This window comes from Apteryx rowi, unplaced genomic scaffold (assembly GCF_003343035.1).
Source record: "Apteryx rowi isolate R43461 unplaced genomic scaffold, aptRow1 scaffold_100, whole genome shotgun sequence".
In the NCBI taxonomy this organism is placed as follows: domain Eukaryota; kingdom Metazoa; phylum Chordata; class Aves; order Apterygiformes; family Apterygidae; genus Apteryx; species Apteryx rowi.
The window spans coordinates 539,459-556,307 of record NW_020447198.1 but is presented as its reverse complement, the minus strand read 5'-3'; the positions used below and the strand labels follow the sequence as shown (position 1 = coordinate 556,307).

Below are 16,849 nucleotides of genomic sequence, written 5' to 3'. Positions count from 1 at the left end.
TGCTCCGCGGGGGGGCGCGCGCCGCCCCCTTAAAGGGGCGATGGCGCCGGTGGGACCCGCGGCCCCTTCCCTTCCCTTCCCTCCCGCGGCGGCAGCCTTACCTGCGGCCGGGGGCTCCGCGCCCGCCCGCCCGCCGCTGCGGAGCAAACGGCAGCTGAGATAACTTCGTACGAACAGGAATTCCTCACGTACACGCTAAGGAAAAAAAAAAAGAAAAGAAAAAACCCACAGAGGGGCTGCCTGGCAGCGGCAGCAGGTAGCAGAAACCCGCTCGGTGGCGCGGGGAAGGCGACACCGCAGGGTCCCTCCCGGTGAGCCCTCGGGTCGCTGCAAGGACAACGCGGCACCTGGCTAAAGGTGCCTCCGCCTGGGGAAGGTCTCAGCGCTGAACTTGCACCTGAAGGTGCAATCAGTACACGAGCGGCTACAGGGTTACGTGCGGAAGCTCAGTATGAGCTGCGCACCTGCCTTTGCCAGGCTCTCTCTTGGTCCTAACAGCTCAACAGCTTTGCAGCAACAAGGATTTGATTTTTCCTCCCTGCATTTTTCTGTGAGGTGATCTGCTGTATTTCAATATACTGCTTGCCCCCTCTGGCACCCTCAGGAGCTTCATGGGAACCTGACACCAGAGTAACTAATATAAACTAGCGTACCTCAACTGACTTAGAAACCATTGCACTCACCCCAGGGAGAAACTCTGGATAAGGCCRCTTGCATCTGCTAGGCAGTACTTAAAGAGAAGCTCCTAACGTGGCCCATGTTTCTTGGGCAAGATCAGAGCAGGATTTGTTTGCACAGCTTTGCTGCTCCACCTCTGCCTTCCGAGATCAAGTATTTGTTGCCCTTAGCTGAATGCTAGCTAGTAAAATGCAGCAGCAGCCTGGGAAGGCAAATTTCCTCTCTGAATGCTAAGTGAAATGACTTTCCAACGCTGTCAGGGGAGGATTTAAGGCAATTTCAATAAGCTCTAATAGTCACGGAGAGTCAAGGCCCCCAGAAGCCATAAGTCTTTAACTGTTTTAAAATGCATTTGAGGTATTTCCTGTCACTAAGCTTCTCTGCACTTTAGTCTTTTGGGGTGGGTCGGGGGGGGGTATATGGGAGGAAGTAGCCGCTGGRAATGAAGTACATGGAATACCCTTGGGTACGTGTAACTAACTGAAAATTTAGCCAAAGTGACTGTTTACTTTTCAATTCTTTGCAACTTTTCTTTTAACTTCACATTATCTGCATTCCAGCTTCCTGCTGAATCACAGATTTCAGTGTGACTCATTTGATAGCCTTCAGGAAAGACTTGGGAGGTGGGAGAAAGGAAGCTGATTTTCCAAACTGGGATTTGGACATAGTTGTATCAACACTAGGATTTTCCCCCTAATATTTTCCACTGCTGCTTTTATCAGTGCAGTTCCCAGTGGTGTTTTACTGCCAAGCTGCCACTGTTCAAAACAGGTTTAAACACAATGACTGAATGCCAGTGCCTTGACTGCATTAAAGTTGCAAACTAGTTTATCATTAGGCTATAAACCAAAGCAATTTAAGATACACTATTTTATATTTTATATTAAATGTATGGCATTCAATATCTAATTATGGCATTAAATAATATAGTCTTTTACCTTGAAAGATCTCAAACCCACTCAAGTATATGGAGCTCAGGTAGGCTACTTCAAAAGGCCCCTATTAAAATGCCTARGCATTTTAAAAGAAATGAACAAAGCTGCCCCCTTCCTTACATCTTTCATAATTTGGCGATTGAGATACTGTTCATGTTTTAATCACTTCAAAACTTACACATCAGTTGCTTTCTACCAGGGCAAGCCTCTTCCATTCATAATATGCAAAACAGATTCTCCTTTTCTCATCTCAGAAAAAGATTAACTTTTTTATCCTGAAATTTAAGGCTAACAGATGATTCTGTTGATCTACAGGAACCCATTTTCAGGGTATTGACGCATTATTATGCAAATGATGTAGATTTTTTGGCACAGGTTGCCAGTAAAAAGATGTTCGATATTTGTTAATCATTTTATGTTTTAAACTAGATTTACTGTTCTTGCAGTATTTATCAACTTCAGAATAAGTTTTTCAAACATTAGCTTTTATGCACAAAACATGCACGAAGCGGAAGCTGTAAGGACATTTTACTAACCTGTTCTCAAAGGACAGTAGAGTAGTGGCCATCACACACTGTTTGTACTGGAGAATGAACAGGAACGTAAGTTAGGGAAGGGGAAGCAGCTAAGGACTCCCTAGAGAATGGAAAGAGGAGTTATCACTATCCATTTTCAAAAACATGGGAGAAACATACATTCTACAATCAATCCCATTTTTTGCAAATTTTACTGATCCATAATTAACTGTCTCTTGCAGGAGCCAATATTAAACATTCCACATACTACCATCATCCCATATGACTGAATGAGTTAGTCATTCTGCTAGGGAGGGGCAGATGAGGGCTAGTTTATAATATCTTAAAAAGCATTATTTTAAAAGCTTTTCATAGAAAAAAATAATTCAAGTTTCCCAGGAAATGTGAGAAAATGAATTGCTCTTTGCCAGTAAAACCATTCTAAAGCATAGAGATGGTTTATCTTGTGTTAAAGGGCTTGGGCCTTAAAAATAAAGTCAGACTTAGAGGACCCACGTTGCAAGCTTTTCTGTCTGTAAAAATAAATCTTCATACTACTTTTGTGAGGTAGACAAGAATTTCCCTTGTTTTATGAATTGGGAAAACTCCAGAATTTTTAGTTAAAAAATTCAAACAGGACAAATCAAGAACACACTCCAACCAAAAAGCTTGGGAGAATTAGGTACTTACTCATCAGACTGGTACTTTCCCATTCCTAATTTTAATTTTTAAGTGAACTTCTCCTAGCTATTTTCCTATCTAAATCCAGATCTCTGTACTGCTTAGAGGCATCAGCTCTGTCAAATATGGTCAAAGACTAAGTTCTGATTTACTGCCAGTGATAAGAAGATAGTTATCACCAAAAGATATCCTGGTATCTTTTCAGGTTCAGGAATGCTCACAAAGGTACGCTTGCTCTTGTGTAAAGCCAAATCTGCTTTTATGGTAGAAGTGTCTCCAGAAGTATGCTTAGGAAACAGGAAACTCTACTCAATTAGATAGAAATTGATACGAGAATCAAAGGAAGACTTTGACATCCTAGTATTAATTATATTCTGAGAAAGCTGGAATACAGCATGTGGCTAAAAGATCAGTGAAAGATGACCACAAGTTGATAGGCCTCTTGTAGTAATGATATGTCAGCACAGCTAACTCTCCTGCAGCAAGAGTGTGCTTGAAGTAGTACCACATATATTTCTGACTGGAGTTATTGTGTTATTTAAAAAAGAAAGAGCTGATGATACTACACACTGCTTTGGTCTGATACAATATGAATGGTTAACCAAGGTCCAGATATCAATACGACTTTCATTTTGTCATGCCACAAGGAATGCAGAGAACAATTTCTCCAAAGTTAAGAGCATCGCTGCCAGCAAACCTAAGCAATTCTCAATCCCCTTCTGTCAGCAGGTTGTTGCTAGGAAGGACTTTGGGGGACAGGGGAAGAGAGCAAAATTATGTCATGCTGGGCCATACCCAAAGCACATTGAAACCGCAGCACAGGAAACTGGGTAACATAAGGAGATCCGTTTATACCCTGACAGTCTAAGAGGGGAAGAGACCGAGACTGTCCTGAACATGACTTCTGACCCCTCCAGCTGGTTTCCTTGTGATTTAGACGGTGCCACCAGAGCTTTACCTGCTTATACTGGAGTAGGACATACAATGCTTATCCAGCTATAAGTAATGGAACAATCTTCTGGGAAGTAATTCTTGGTTCTGAACAYACTTGTATGACTCCATTCTCCAGCAACAAGGTGGCCCACTTGTTACGAAAATGAGCATGAAGCAAACCTCAGTTTACTTTCATCTAGTCAGCATTACAGCTAATAATCAATCCCTCATCCTGTTATCTGGAAGGAAAACTTGTGTATATAGACACAAAAGGTCATCTTTTGTACTGTAGACAGATGTCTTGCTCTTTATCCTCTCTCTCTGAAACTAACACATTCTGAGGCACCGCTGCAAGAAGACAAAAGGCCAAAATAGTTCATTAAAATACAGGATGTTATGACAGGTTAATAATAACATTAAACAGAAAGATTTAATTATACCTCAATAAGCAAGTATCATATCAATCATACAGAAGAGTCTACAGCTATAGCTCACTAATATAGCAACTTAAAGTCAACAGTAAATACACTGTTATAGCATAACAATTCTCTACTAAGCAAAATACAAACCTAGTTGAGAAAAGATACAACCCATTCTACAAAGATATATTTTCTTGTTTTGAAGTAAATGTACATATTGTATTAAAAAACAAAAAAACAAAAAACAAAAAAAACTTTTGTCTCCATATTAAGAGTACACACCAGACTATTTACATGGTGTGCACAGCACATACTCTTATGCAGGCTTGGAAATTATCCTATTGCTGGTATATTTTGCTACATTTGATGCTATGTACTCATGCATCTTTTCTATTTTCTTCTCTAAAAGAGTATTAATGTTTTAATGATGAAATAGGCTCAGTGCTGAGAGTCATCTGGACATTCCAAAGACGAGCACAAAGAATATGGGTATATTACAAAGTCACTGCTGCCTCTCTCTTGTTAAGGATAGAGTTACATTTCCAATGGAAAGTTTGATTGCCACTGCTCTCCCCTTTTCTTCAGTTTCTGGAGAAGAAGAAGAAGAAAAAAAGTGATGCTGAGCTGATGCCGTTATGGCAGAATCTCAGGAAACAGTGGGTCACAGAAGTTGCTCGGGTTCAAGAATAGCCTACCTGATCTCTGCATTTGAGAGAAGAGTGGACACAGCAGAGCAAACAGGAAATAAGGAAGCAGGAAGCCATATGGAGCAGATAGGAGTTTGGGAGGGGGAGAGAAGGATTAGAATAGGCGTGAGAAGGGGGTAAGGATCCTGAAGAGAAATGGGTAGGAATAGAGGATATTGCCACAAGTCCCACTTAGTGGAGCAATGGGCTTATACATCCAAATGTGGGAGGCTCACGTGAATAATGGAAAAACCCTCACACAGAGAAAAACAATCAGTTTAATCTTAAAGTTATTGGTTTTAAAGATACTGATTTTTAATACCTAAAAAGCTCTAGCAAATTATTATTTCTTAACTAATGATTCTGCAACATTTTAAAGTATGTATGTAGGACCTTCCTTAACGGCTTATATGAAGGCTTTTCCCCTGCGCCTCAGGTCGTCATTTCCAAGCTATTAATTCTAATAAAGAGATCCTCAAATAGAAATACCTGCTAGGGAGAATTCAAAATCCACTTGATGCTCTTGACTGAGATTTCATCTTTGACATATATATTTGTAATACTTTGACAGATAAGAGTGAAACAGTCAGATTTCATTCAGTGAACTTGCACTGATCTAACTAAGACCAGAATTAAATCTTGTATCTCTGTAAATACATGACCTGTGCTTTCTTTTTCATCTCTTCATCTGCTGAAATCCTTGAGCCTATCAAGGCATTGCAGCATATTCCCTGTAAATACATTTCATTTCCAACACAGAAAAGAGTATTCTTATGTGAGATGGAGTAAGATAACCATGTCTTTAAAAGCACCATTTGAAAAAAAACATTAATATGCTCTTTTCACTTAGGTGTTTAAGCTCATACAAAGAGAGCAGATTTTAAGTGAAGTTACTAAAGTATGAAAATTCACAATACCATTTTACAGAATTGTGTGGTTCCATGTTCTCAGGACTTACAACTAATATCTATTTAATTTAGAAGTCAGGAAAACCTTTGTCACTGCCAGCTTTGAATCCAACCTGGAATCTGAGAGAGGTTGCATTCTTTTGTGCTTTACAGTAATAATTCTGGAGTCAATATTTAATACCAACTGAGCTGAAGCAGAATCCAGATAACTTCTCTAACTTTGCAATACTTACAGGAGTCAATAGTAGTAAAAATACCTCGGTCAATAAACTCTTATGACTGGAAACTCCCACGAAGCACAGAGTGAGTCATCTGGTACAGAAGGAGTGGCCTGAAATGGAGAAAGGACTGTTTAGTAGATAGGACTTTAATCTGGGTGAAACAACTAAACTCTCACGTAACTGTTCATAAAATAAGAATCATATTTTTCAGCCTCTTACATGGATGAAGTACCTGGCTGTGCTGTGCTCAGATAACATGGGGATAATGAAATGATGATCAGAAGATGATGTGGGTGCTTCTTCAGAAGCAAGTGCAAGTCTTCAAGCACTTATTGCTCTAAATTGCACTAACCACAATGACATCAAGTTTCAAGAGAACAGGGTTTCTATTTAATCAAGAGGTGGTTAGGGAAGAACATTACATATATAAAGTTAACCGTAAAAATTGGCACTTTATTACTTCAATTCTTTTTTGAAGTATGTCAGTCAGATTACATGAATGAGAACAAGTGGGGAGAGAGTAAGAACAAAGAGAATAAATATCAGATGTGAAAAGCAACATAAAAACCTGAAACAGTCTTTTGTATAATAGCAAGTGTCACAGCAAATTCTATCAGCTTTCCAAAAYCAGAAATTTCCAAGGCTTGCAATATCATTTTGAATAGACTTCTCTTGGAAAAAAGGGATATTTTCTTCCTTTTGATTAACAAGAAAAGTTGAATTATTGTGGTTGGCACCCATCAGCAATTTGAAATTACAAATGAAAAGTACAGTTAATCTCAATTCTTCCACAAAACAGCAGCGCAAATCAAACATTAACATACATTAAACCTTTTTACTTTTCTTCACGGACCAAGTGAAACACGTTTGTCTTGCAGAATTAAATTAAAGTAAATACATTTGAGCCATATGGGGCTTACAGAGACCAGAATGTTTTTATTAAGAGTCATAGGGCAACAGGCATTTTAAGTTTCAGAGTCTTCCTGTATTGATTTAGAATCGTCTGTTTGTACACAAAATTTGAATACACATGCTATGGAAATATGCTCAAAGATTTTAGAATTTGACAGCTGGGCTTGCATCCCTGTGAGCCTGTTTCTGTATCTGTCACCAACTTCCTAGGCAAGTTGCTTCACTTTTTTTGTCTCAATTATTAAAACAGATTGATAAAAGTTACCTCCCCCCAAAAAACTACAGGCATTTACTAATAGATGTAAATAAATAGCTTTAGGATCCCCATTAGAAAACTGCAATACACCTAAACATTTTGTTAAGAGTATATAGATGTCAGTTTRCACTAAAAAGAGAATGACAGAAAGGACCTTTGCTTGTAGTCTGATCAGCCTTACAGAGTTACCAGTCGCTGGAGAAGGCACCCAAACAATCTTACTAAATGTCACTTGTGATAATCTGCTTGTTTGGGGAAATGTAAAAAGAAGTTTCCAGCAGCTGAGTTCAAACAATTTGCTTCTCTGGCTGGCACAGTCAACAGAGGAAGCGTGTGCAGTGATGGGAGATGAAGCACACTTGGCTATGCCTTGCCATGACCTCCATCACGCAGAGGCTTCCCAGAGGCCCGTCTATTTTCCTCAGTGGACACAATCAAAACAACAGTAATTGCAGCAGACATTCCCTCCCAAACTACCAAATAAATAAAAATACTTAAAGGAAAGCAAGCAAGCCAGCCATTAGATGTACCTTTAGGAATTCTCGAARCAATCGGTGCAAAAGGATAAAAATTCAGACTGGGTGACAAAATTCACATGTTTTCACACGTATACCTGAAAAGAAACCATACTATGGTCTCCAGTATTATATGAGGAAATGCAGAAAAACCTGATCTGAACAGTTTCTTTTTATTAAGCTAGAAGCCTAGCTTTAGGCATACTTGGTTTTCTATCTTAGTTAAAACCTTTATTTTATAAAGTTRAATTAAATATTCTGACTCACAGTTTCAGCTGGCATAGTCAATTCCACTGATGCATATAAGCTACTACAAATTTTATTCAACCGATCTCTCCCTTATTTCTAGTGCCTGATGTTAAGTTATCAAAGTAACTGCATGCTGTGCAACGTATGATTTCAATTCCATTCTTACAAATTGGGTGTTGCTTCAGGTCTTATTGTCAAATGCAACGATGAGAAAACTTGATTTCTCCAGGCAATGATCTATAAGATCATCTAAAATAGGAGAAAAAAAGCTGTAAAGGTGTATCACATTTTACTTCAACAGGGATGGCAGAAACTTTAGATGAATAAAGTAGTTTAAGGATCTAAAGATCTGTTTCCATATGCAATGCAAAAAATCTAAATTAGAACTAACATTATAAGTGCATAAGAAATGTACTTCTTTATTAAAATTAAAATATGGTTTAAAGCCATCCTGTTTACAGAAGTCCTTCTGGAGTCAAGGATAGGTCTGCAGAGAATGCGAATTTGTTCAATAAATTCTTGTGTCTGCGATTTCAGGATGATCTTTGTCCGCTATCAGGAGCRGTAAGTGTAAATAACAAATCAGAGAACCATGTTAATTAAGAAATATTCACATTTATCATGATTTTATGGAAGCAGAACGCTATTGTAATCTTATCAATAAAACTGAAAAAGAGAATTGGTAGCTGAGAAAGCAGATGATGTTTCATAAAATGGTTTGTTTAAGTTTAACTTCCTCAGAGACTCTTTTGCAGATTATCCTGAGAAATCCTGTACAGCAACTACTTGTAAGTGAATAAAAAATATCTCTGAATCTGTTAATGAGAGGTAATCTGCTTCTTACAAGTCTCTGCAAACCCAGGAGAAATGGAGACATAAGCTGATTATTTTCTCTTTTATGGAGTGTCTGGGATGTATCCTAATTTTCTCTTTTTAAGATTCTAATAGTGGGAGGAAATAAGTTAAAGCGAAAATAAAACATGAAAGGACTGTGCAGCTTTTCATCTTCAGACCGTAGATGCAAATACAGCCCATCCTTTTAACCAAAAACTGTTCTGCTTAATGGATGTCTGGTGATGTATATGAAATTAATTGGTAGTCTCAAACTTCTAGTAGATTAGGATCTCCCTCACAGAAAGCACCACTGCAATTTACTGGACTATTTGGCACTTTTATTGGCAATCTCAGCAGAGATGCCAGTGCCTGAATGAGCTTGGAGACTACTTGTATGCCAATTTATCTACTGCTAAACACTATACATTTCTACTTTTGGCTTACATTTCAATTAAATGTTGAGCTCTACAGTCACAGAGTAGGCACAGTCTATTATTTATCTCTTTGGGAAATAGGAAGAACATTTCAAAACCTTTAGACCCAGGTTGTGTCCCATGGTATATGGGAAGGAGCCTAACCAGAAAAGTTAACTAAATGATTTTTAGCTGTCCTTATCCCCCTCTTTTTATTCTGTGGTGTAATATTGTGCTAAATTTTAGCAGTTGTATCTTGCAGCCTGCTTTAGGTAACATCAATAGGACCCAGGACAGCCCTAACAATACTTCCTTCCCCTGTCCAAGACCTCCATCCACCCATCCCAGACCACAAGGAAATACTGCCTGCGTAAGGCCCACCGGGGACAGAAATGGGAAAGGGGCATGCACAGAGCGGATGGATTCAGATTTGAAACACCCAGCAAGCTTCCTGGAGCCGAGACATCCCTCAACGCTCCTATCCTTCCAGCACGCCCAATCCCAATCAATAGACAGTGCAGTGCAAGGATGAATTTGTGTGAGAGGAACTGATCACATTTATCTCTACATGGTATTACACCCATAATGTATAGATGCTAAGTTCACTGAGAATAGTCTCGGGCTCAGTGCCACCTTTGTCCTTGCTCTACACTAGCTCTTTCTGGCCTAGGGGAGTAAATAACAATGTTTCTGCTCTGAGGGATTTTCACGATACCAATGCATGAGGATGATTTTTCCAGAAGGGTCCGCTGATGTATGCTCTGCCACCAAAAAATTCCAATGATGCTTTGATTTCCATCACACTGATGAAGTTTTCTCTGTAAAGAGCAGCAACTGTTTACCCAGATACATTTGGATAATGCCTAAGTCCTGTTCTTCACTGACTTGCATAGCTATGCAAATCCTTCACACGCATGAGCTGAAGTTGTTGATAAAGGATTGATAACTCATTCTGTTTATGCTAACTGTAAAACATTCCCTGTAGAGCTATCTTCCAAGGCTGATAACACGCTATCTCACAAAACAGCGTATGCATTACGGGTATCTCGCCATGAAGGGTATTGACCTGCGTGACAACAATAAAGCTGTTTAACAAATACACTTCTCGAACTTTTAGCAGAATTCCTACTGATCTTTTCAACATGAAGTTGGATAACTTTCTTTGCCCAGTGTCAACAGGGCTGAATTTTTCCCTTCCATTAATTCTTAACTATTGTTTATGGTCATAACCTCTTTTTTCATAATACGGTCTGCCAATCAGTCTTCTCATGATCATTATTTTATTAATAGTAATTTATGTTGCTGTTTTATCATTTGTAATATTCAGAGCTTGCAATTGTATGTTTAATGTTCTTTAAGCATAGTTTTTATGGACTTTCCTATGCTTTTAAAGAACAAACCAAAAAAACCCCAGGCTCCAGGAAACTTCATCTTCTTTCAAAATCTTTCTTTTTCCTGTCAAACACTGTACATACTGATGTACATTTTAAACCTAAGACCTCTCTCGGCCATAGTGGACTCATGTTTTAAAAGACATGCAGGAAAATACAATGTGTAATTAGAGATGTAGTGTAGGTATCATTTGTATATGGTCATACATAAAAGAGGAAACTAATGATTTTTGCTTTCGGTTTGGCTCTACAGTTTGATTACTATAGATTATGCTAGCCATATTTTAGACATTTCTAGCCATAACAACCAAAACTAGATTGGTTAGATGCAGAAAATAATGGGAAAGAATTCAAGAGGGAGACCAGCTGAATAGCCCATGAGCCTCACCATGCAATGGAGAGGGTTATTAAAAAAAAAAAAAAAAAAAAAGCACGGACAAAAATCCTAACAGACTCAGATTCACTTAGACTGATGCAAGAAGATGCTACCCCATCACAGGAAATCTCTGATCCCCACTCACCCAAAGACAGGTTAACTGAGGGAAGAAAGAAGGCTAGTTTTTTGGATGACTCTGATTTTGGACGTGCAGAGCTCATGCCTCTTCTCCTAAATAGTTTGTCTTAACTAGCAAGCTGCAGTTTGATTCATCCTTAAGCCAAAGAGTTAAACCCGGATTTCCAGTTGGAGCATGGTAACACTAGCACGTACTCCCTAGATTTGGGGAGCCACTGATCTTTCCTCACTGCTTGTTTCTCCCCTTAAAGTTCCTCAGCAACATGTCTCTGCTCCCACATGGGATGGAATTGAAGCCGAGCCGCTTCCCCTTTGCGCAACCTGGAATGTAAGTGAGCTGGGAGGAGCTGCCAGGAGTCCTGCCCGACAGAGCTGCCTTTGGGATATGCACCCACTTCTGCTCTCGGCCCTCACTGGCATGTCCCCGTCGCTAACCCATCTCCCTACAGTCTCCTCCGCATTGCTGGGGTGTCAGTTGGCGGTCAGCTGATGATCAGTTGAGGAGACAGAGTGGACACTCTCTTTACTCTAAGCCCCCCTACAACAAGAGACGAAGTAGTCAAAATAACAATTCAGGGGAAATCCGTTCAGCCCCTGTAGCCAAGGAGCAAAAAAATACTTGGAATGAACAGAATCTTCTGGAAGTACAGCTATACAAAGTTGCTACAATTTGCAGAGGTTTTTAACTCAGCCATCTTTAAGTACACTTTTGCAAGAACACTAAAAGCTAATTTTTGACATCAAGACCATTTCCCTCTCAAACATCAACCACTTGATCTAAAGTGCAGAAAGAACAGAGTGACACAGTGAAAGACATACAGTGGCTTTGATACGTTAGACATTGTAGTATTTTCCAATATTTTTGTCTCATCCAAATCACTCAGCCAAAAATTAAAATAAAAATTTAATAACCATAATAATAACATAATTTGAGATACATACCACAAACAATTTCTGTGGGGGAAAAAAGAGTATGTTTTACAAAATTGCAAACACTTAAAAAGTCAAGGTCAAAAACGTGAAATGTTTGACAACGCTACCAACTTTGTTTACAGTAAAATAAGGAACACTAATTTTGGCTTAACAGAGAAAGGAGGCATGGTTTAGCAGTTTGACCTTCCTCCCAATAACATAACTGTAACACCCCACTTCTTTCCTGTTCTTCGGGGGAACGATTAAACATTGTATCCTCATTCTCTCTCAACTATAAAACAGTGTCTAATACCTACTCATTAGTACAAAGCTATGCCTGCCGTGTGATCTTGGGCAAATCAAATCAAACTTGTCTTCCACTGTGGTCTGTTGTATCTATTTAGACTGAACTTTCTAGGACTTCTTTCCCTCTGTTCCACAGTAAGCAGCCAGAAGAAGCACCATCTTGGTGGGATGTCACATTACCATTAGTGACTTAATATTCCCTTCCTTTATGTTTCCTCTTTTTCTTTCTCTGACTCTAAGACTGTCAGGATTGATAACTTTCTGTACCTTGGACAACTGCTAAGCCTGCTGCTGGCACTTAATAAATAAATAACAGGTAGTGATATGAGTTAGATGGTCTCCTCAGCTTCTGAAGAGCACCCACAATTGGTGCTGCAGAGAGCCGAGCAAAATGCCAGCACACTGATATCATACCCTTCCTTCCCTTTGCTTTAGCTCCAGAAAAGATTCCCACTTGACTGGGAAAAGAAGATACAATCTAGTGGGAAAGATGATACAATCTGTGGAGGTTGGAGGCTGTAGCCAAGACTGTGTCTGCTCTCCAGGGTTATCAAGTCTTATTCATCCTTCAGCTAAAGAAGAGGGCAAGTCACAGTTTCTTGAGAGTGTAAGTCTTATAATGCTGCAGTGCTGAGAGCAACTGGGAACAATATAAATGTGCAGGACCGTTCCCGGGATAGTTCTGACACCCAYTGGTGTCACAGAACTGGAAGATACCCCAATTCTGCAGGGACTAGAAATTAATCCTGCTCCATGAAGTGTGTTGGAAACTCACTCTTTGGGAGTAAGTGGATTCCTTTTTTTAATAGTAAGAGAATTTATCTTCTTAGTTTTAAGCATGGAAAACGCTATGTAAACACTCACATCACCAATTACAGATTATCGAGCAAGGAGAAAAATTAACTTCTGTCAAGTGGATGAGGGTAAGATTGTTAGGGAAGGAAATGACATTTTTAAACTCCTAAGCGGATACCATAAACAATGGGGGAGGGGGAAAGCCTAAAATGCCTTACAAATAGACTGTTTCCTGTGAAATGGCTTTTTTTTTTTGCTTTTGAAGAACCTGTAGCAAGTTACCTAAGGAGAAGGAGGAGATTATAAAATGTATAAAAATAAGCCGTAAGCAAGAAAAAAAATATTTTTCATAGTTGTAAGCTGCTTTTTGTTTTATGGGAACCTCAACATACTGCTCATGTTTTCATCTCTGCCACTCAGTTCAGCATGGAAATATCAGAAAGACAAATTCAAGTCTTCAGAAAAATACAATGATTGAGAGGGGATAAGAGATTGTAAAACCTATATCCTGCTCTTTTATTTGTCTGTTCTTTAGAGACTGGCCAATCTTCAGTCTCCTCAACTGTTAGTAATTTCTTTTATGGTGGAGCTCAAGAAAATTATTATGTTTAAGAAGTTAATTGAGTTAAAAGTTTTAATCTGAGGAGATCAATTGCAGTATTCATCAGATTATTCATTTCATATAGGTCAGTTTATCTTTAGTTATTACCATGTTATTTTAAAATCATATGAAGAAGTTAAAATCAAGATTTAATAAACACTGAGTTGTAATCATTTGTGACGGGGTTAACTCATAATGAGCACGAGGACAGGGCACAGAGGTATCTTTATATGCTAGTAATGTCAACTCCTCCTGCTCCCATTTTCTGACAAAGTTCATCTCAGATGCTTGTCAATTAAAGATTTCCTGTAGTTCAATTAACATTGAAATAACATGAGAAATCTAGATACCAGAATATGCTTCTCAGAGTTATTTTTTATATGATTTTAAACCATACTATTTAGAATAGTGCTCATTGTGACTTCCCAGTGGGTTTTTTGGGGGCACCTCAAATTCATTTTTTTTTGTTGGTCCACTCTTTGGCCTAAGTCAGCCTCAAAACTTGTTTCACACTTCCCCATCAGCTACTGGCTTGCAGCAACTGGGTWTTGCTACTCAAACTGTTTAACTTCAAAGTTTAAGAAAACAAGAAGGCTCCAGAACATCAACGTATCCCTATCTAGTAATACATACSTAGTGTACCACTTTCATCAACACTTCAAAGCAGCTCCTAAATCTCTAAAATAGTATCTGAAATTTTGACAGGAATGTTCACTCCCACATTTTCACACAATTAAAACTAATAAGTTTCCTTGAACATGTATATTAGTAGGGAAGACTGTCTTACTGAATATTATTGATTTATCAAACATCAGCCAAATACTATTTTTATGAATTTCCTACACTCGTCTGAAGGCTATACAAGCGTATTGACAGTCCTTCTATAGTTACACTAATGATTTGTCTCTAACAAATAATGAAATTTATTCACACTTTGGATATTAGTTTGGTCCTTTTCCTGGTTTATCACCTTCAGTCTTATAATTTACTTCATGATTTAYTTGGTCAATATTATCCAGATACCAAGGACTTTGCTATTTCTAACTTTCTCTATTCACCATTCCAATATCATCCCTTATTAAATTTCCTCTACCTTTCCTGTATTTTTTCTATATTATGAATTCAATTTTAATTGCTTACCACCAGACATCCTGAGATGTACCTTAGGAGGTTTGCAGCAGCTCCCATACAATTGCAAAGAAGTTGCYGGCATTAGAGGTATAATTTATGGGTACTTACGGCATTTGAGCCAGTACAGTTGACAGTGGCTGAACTAACCTGTATTCCTCCCCACTCCCCCACAAAAAAGCCCAAAATAGAGATGCAGAATAAAAAGGGAAAAGGGACAGGGGAAAAAAAAAAAGAAAAAGAAAAACCAAATAGAAGACAAAGAAAACACTGAAAACTAGATAAAACATTATCAAAATAAAAGAAATATTTACAATAATTTCAAGATAATGGTACTCCTTCTATAAGGTAATTCAGGCAATAGTAGCAAAGAACTCAGAACAATCTCACTGCCTGACCTAAGGAAAATAATCTGAAAGCACCAATCCAAAATCATGAGAAACATATAACTCATTTTGGCCTGAAAATGCTTGCAGGGTGCATTGCATTTTCAATTTATTTCTGAGAATACATTTCCCCTTAATTTATACATATAATTGACAACTTTTAGATACCTCTCTCGGCATTGTTTTTTCCCTTCATTTCTTCCCATACTGCAAAAGGAATTCTCAGCTAGATATTGAAAAATATAAGCCAACAAAACAAGCAACAAAAAATCCAGACAAAACAACCATATTCAGCATCTTTTTCACTTTACAGAACCACCTTTGTTTCTTCTCACAATGAAGTTGGTTGCATAATGGGTAAATTGGATTTAATGAGTTTTGCCAAATGGGTATCTCTCTAGGGTATTCCCTTCCGATTCATTTAAGCAAACATAAAAATAATTGCTCGTACAATTTTCCAGATAATCATTCAGAGTTCTTTTCAGCTTGCCCTAATTTGGGAAAATAATTGTTTTCTTTTCTTGCACCTCACTTTTTTTTTTTTTTTAATGTCTTCCAGTCATCTCTTGTCCTTCCTTGATCTGAGACTGAAAGACCCAGAAGAGCCAAACTGGAGGTTTGTTAACCTGCAGAATTAATCAGATTTTAAAGCTTTCACTATTATTCATTTGAAGTACAGGAGCCCACAGATTTAACAAACAAATTCCATTTTTCAGGGCAAGGGAAAACAACAAGTGTTAGCCACTGGAATCCACATGGCCAGGTTTCACTTTAGCAACATCTGGATTTTCAAACAGAGAAAAAAGAATGAGTAAAACTGCACAAATAGATGACAGATAATTTAATTAGTCCCCTGAAGTATACAACAGGCAGTTAACATTTTTCTCATACTGAACTCCAGCACTCACAGTCAAGTTGCCTTCCAGGTCACAGTTGGGACGGCAGATGTTCTCCCAGTATGTCACTTGCCTCACGTTGTGCTGCCGGGGTTGCCAACTTCTTCAAGTTCAAGAGTGTAAACAGGAGTTAGCGCAATGTGGCAATTGCTCATCTCACTATAAAATTATGTAAGATAATTCTGCAGGCTTCTCTTGAATTACTGCTTCAGGCAAGGCTACAATCTGAAACGACGATCAAAACCTTGACGGCTCTGAAACGAGACTGGACAAAACACGGGCCCTACATGGCTCAAATGCAAAGGCCACGCTGCCCCCAAACCGCCGTTCTGTTTCGGCAGCAACGCGGGAAGGGCTCAGGCAGCAGAAACCAGCCCGCCAGAGCAGCAGCGCAGAGAGGGGCGAAGCAGCCCGCAGCCGCGGCCCGTCAGGGCGCTTCCCGCCTCGTTCTTCCAGCGACGCGGAGCATCCCCCCCCCCCCCCCCCCCCGCCTGCGCCGCCTCAGCCCGGGAAAAGGCGGGAAGCGCCGGCCGCCGCGTGACCCGCACGCGCCCAACGGCCGCTGCGCGCCAGCCGAGCCCCCATTGGCTGGCCGGGCCGCGGCCGGTAGCGGCCGTTGGGCGTGTGGCGGCCGGCGCGCGGCATGGCGTCGTGTGCGGCGGCGGTGGCGGAGGAGGAGGAGGAGGAGGAGGAGGAGGAGGAGGAGGAGGGCAGCGCCGCAGGGGAAGAAGGCGACGGGGCTCAGCCGGCTGGGCCCTCCCGGGA

The 16,849-nt window shown here is 39.6% G+C and overlaps 1 protein-coding gene across 1 annotated transcript in view; it reads right to left on the bottom strand.

The window, feature by feature from the left end:
• LAMC1 (laminin subunit gamma 1) overlaps positions 1–16,729 on the bottom strand; it is a 98,459-nt gene extending 81,730 nt beyond the window's left edge. The window contains exons 1-2 of the mRNA XM_026062702.1: positions 16,637–16,729; positions 4,953–4,993 (exon numbers count right to left, since the gene is read on the bottom strand). Of these exons, the coding sequence (XP_025918487.1) occupies positions 4,953–4,993; positions 16,637–16,729 (134 nt within the window). The remainder of the gene's footprint in view (positions 1–4,952; positions 4,994–16,636) is intronic.
• Between the last annotated feature and the right edge of the window lie 120 nt (positions 16,730–16,849).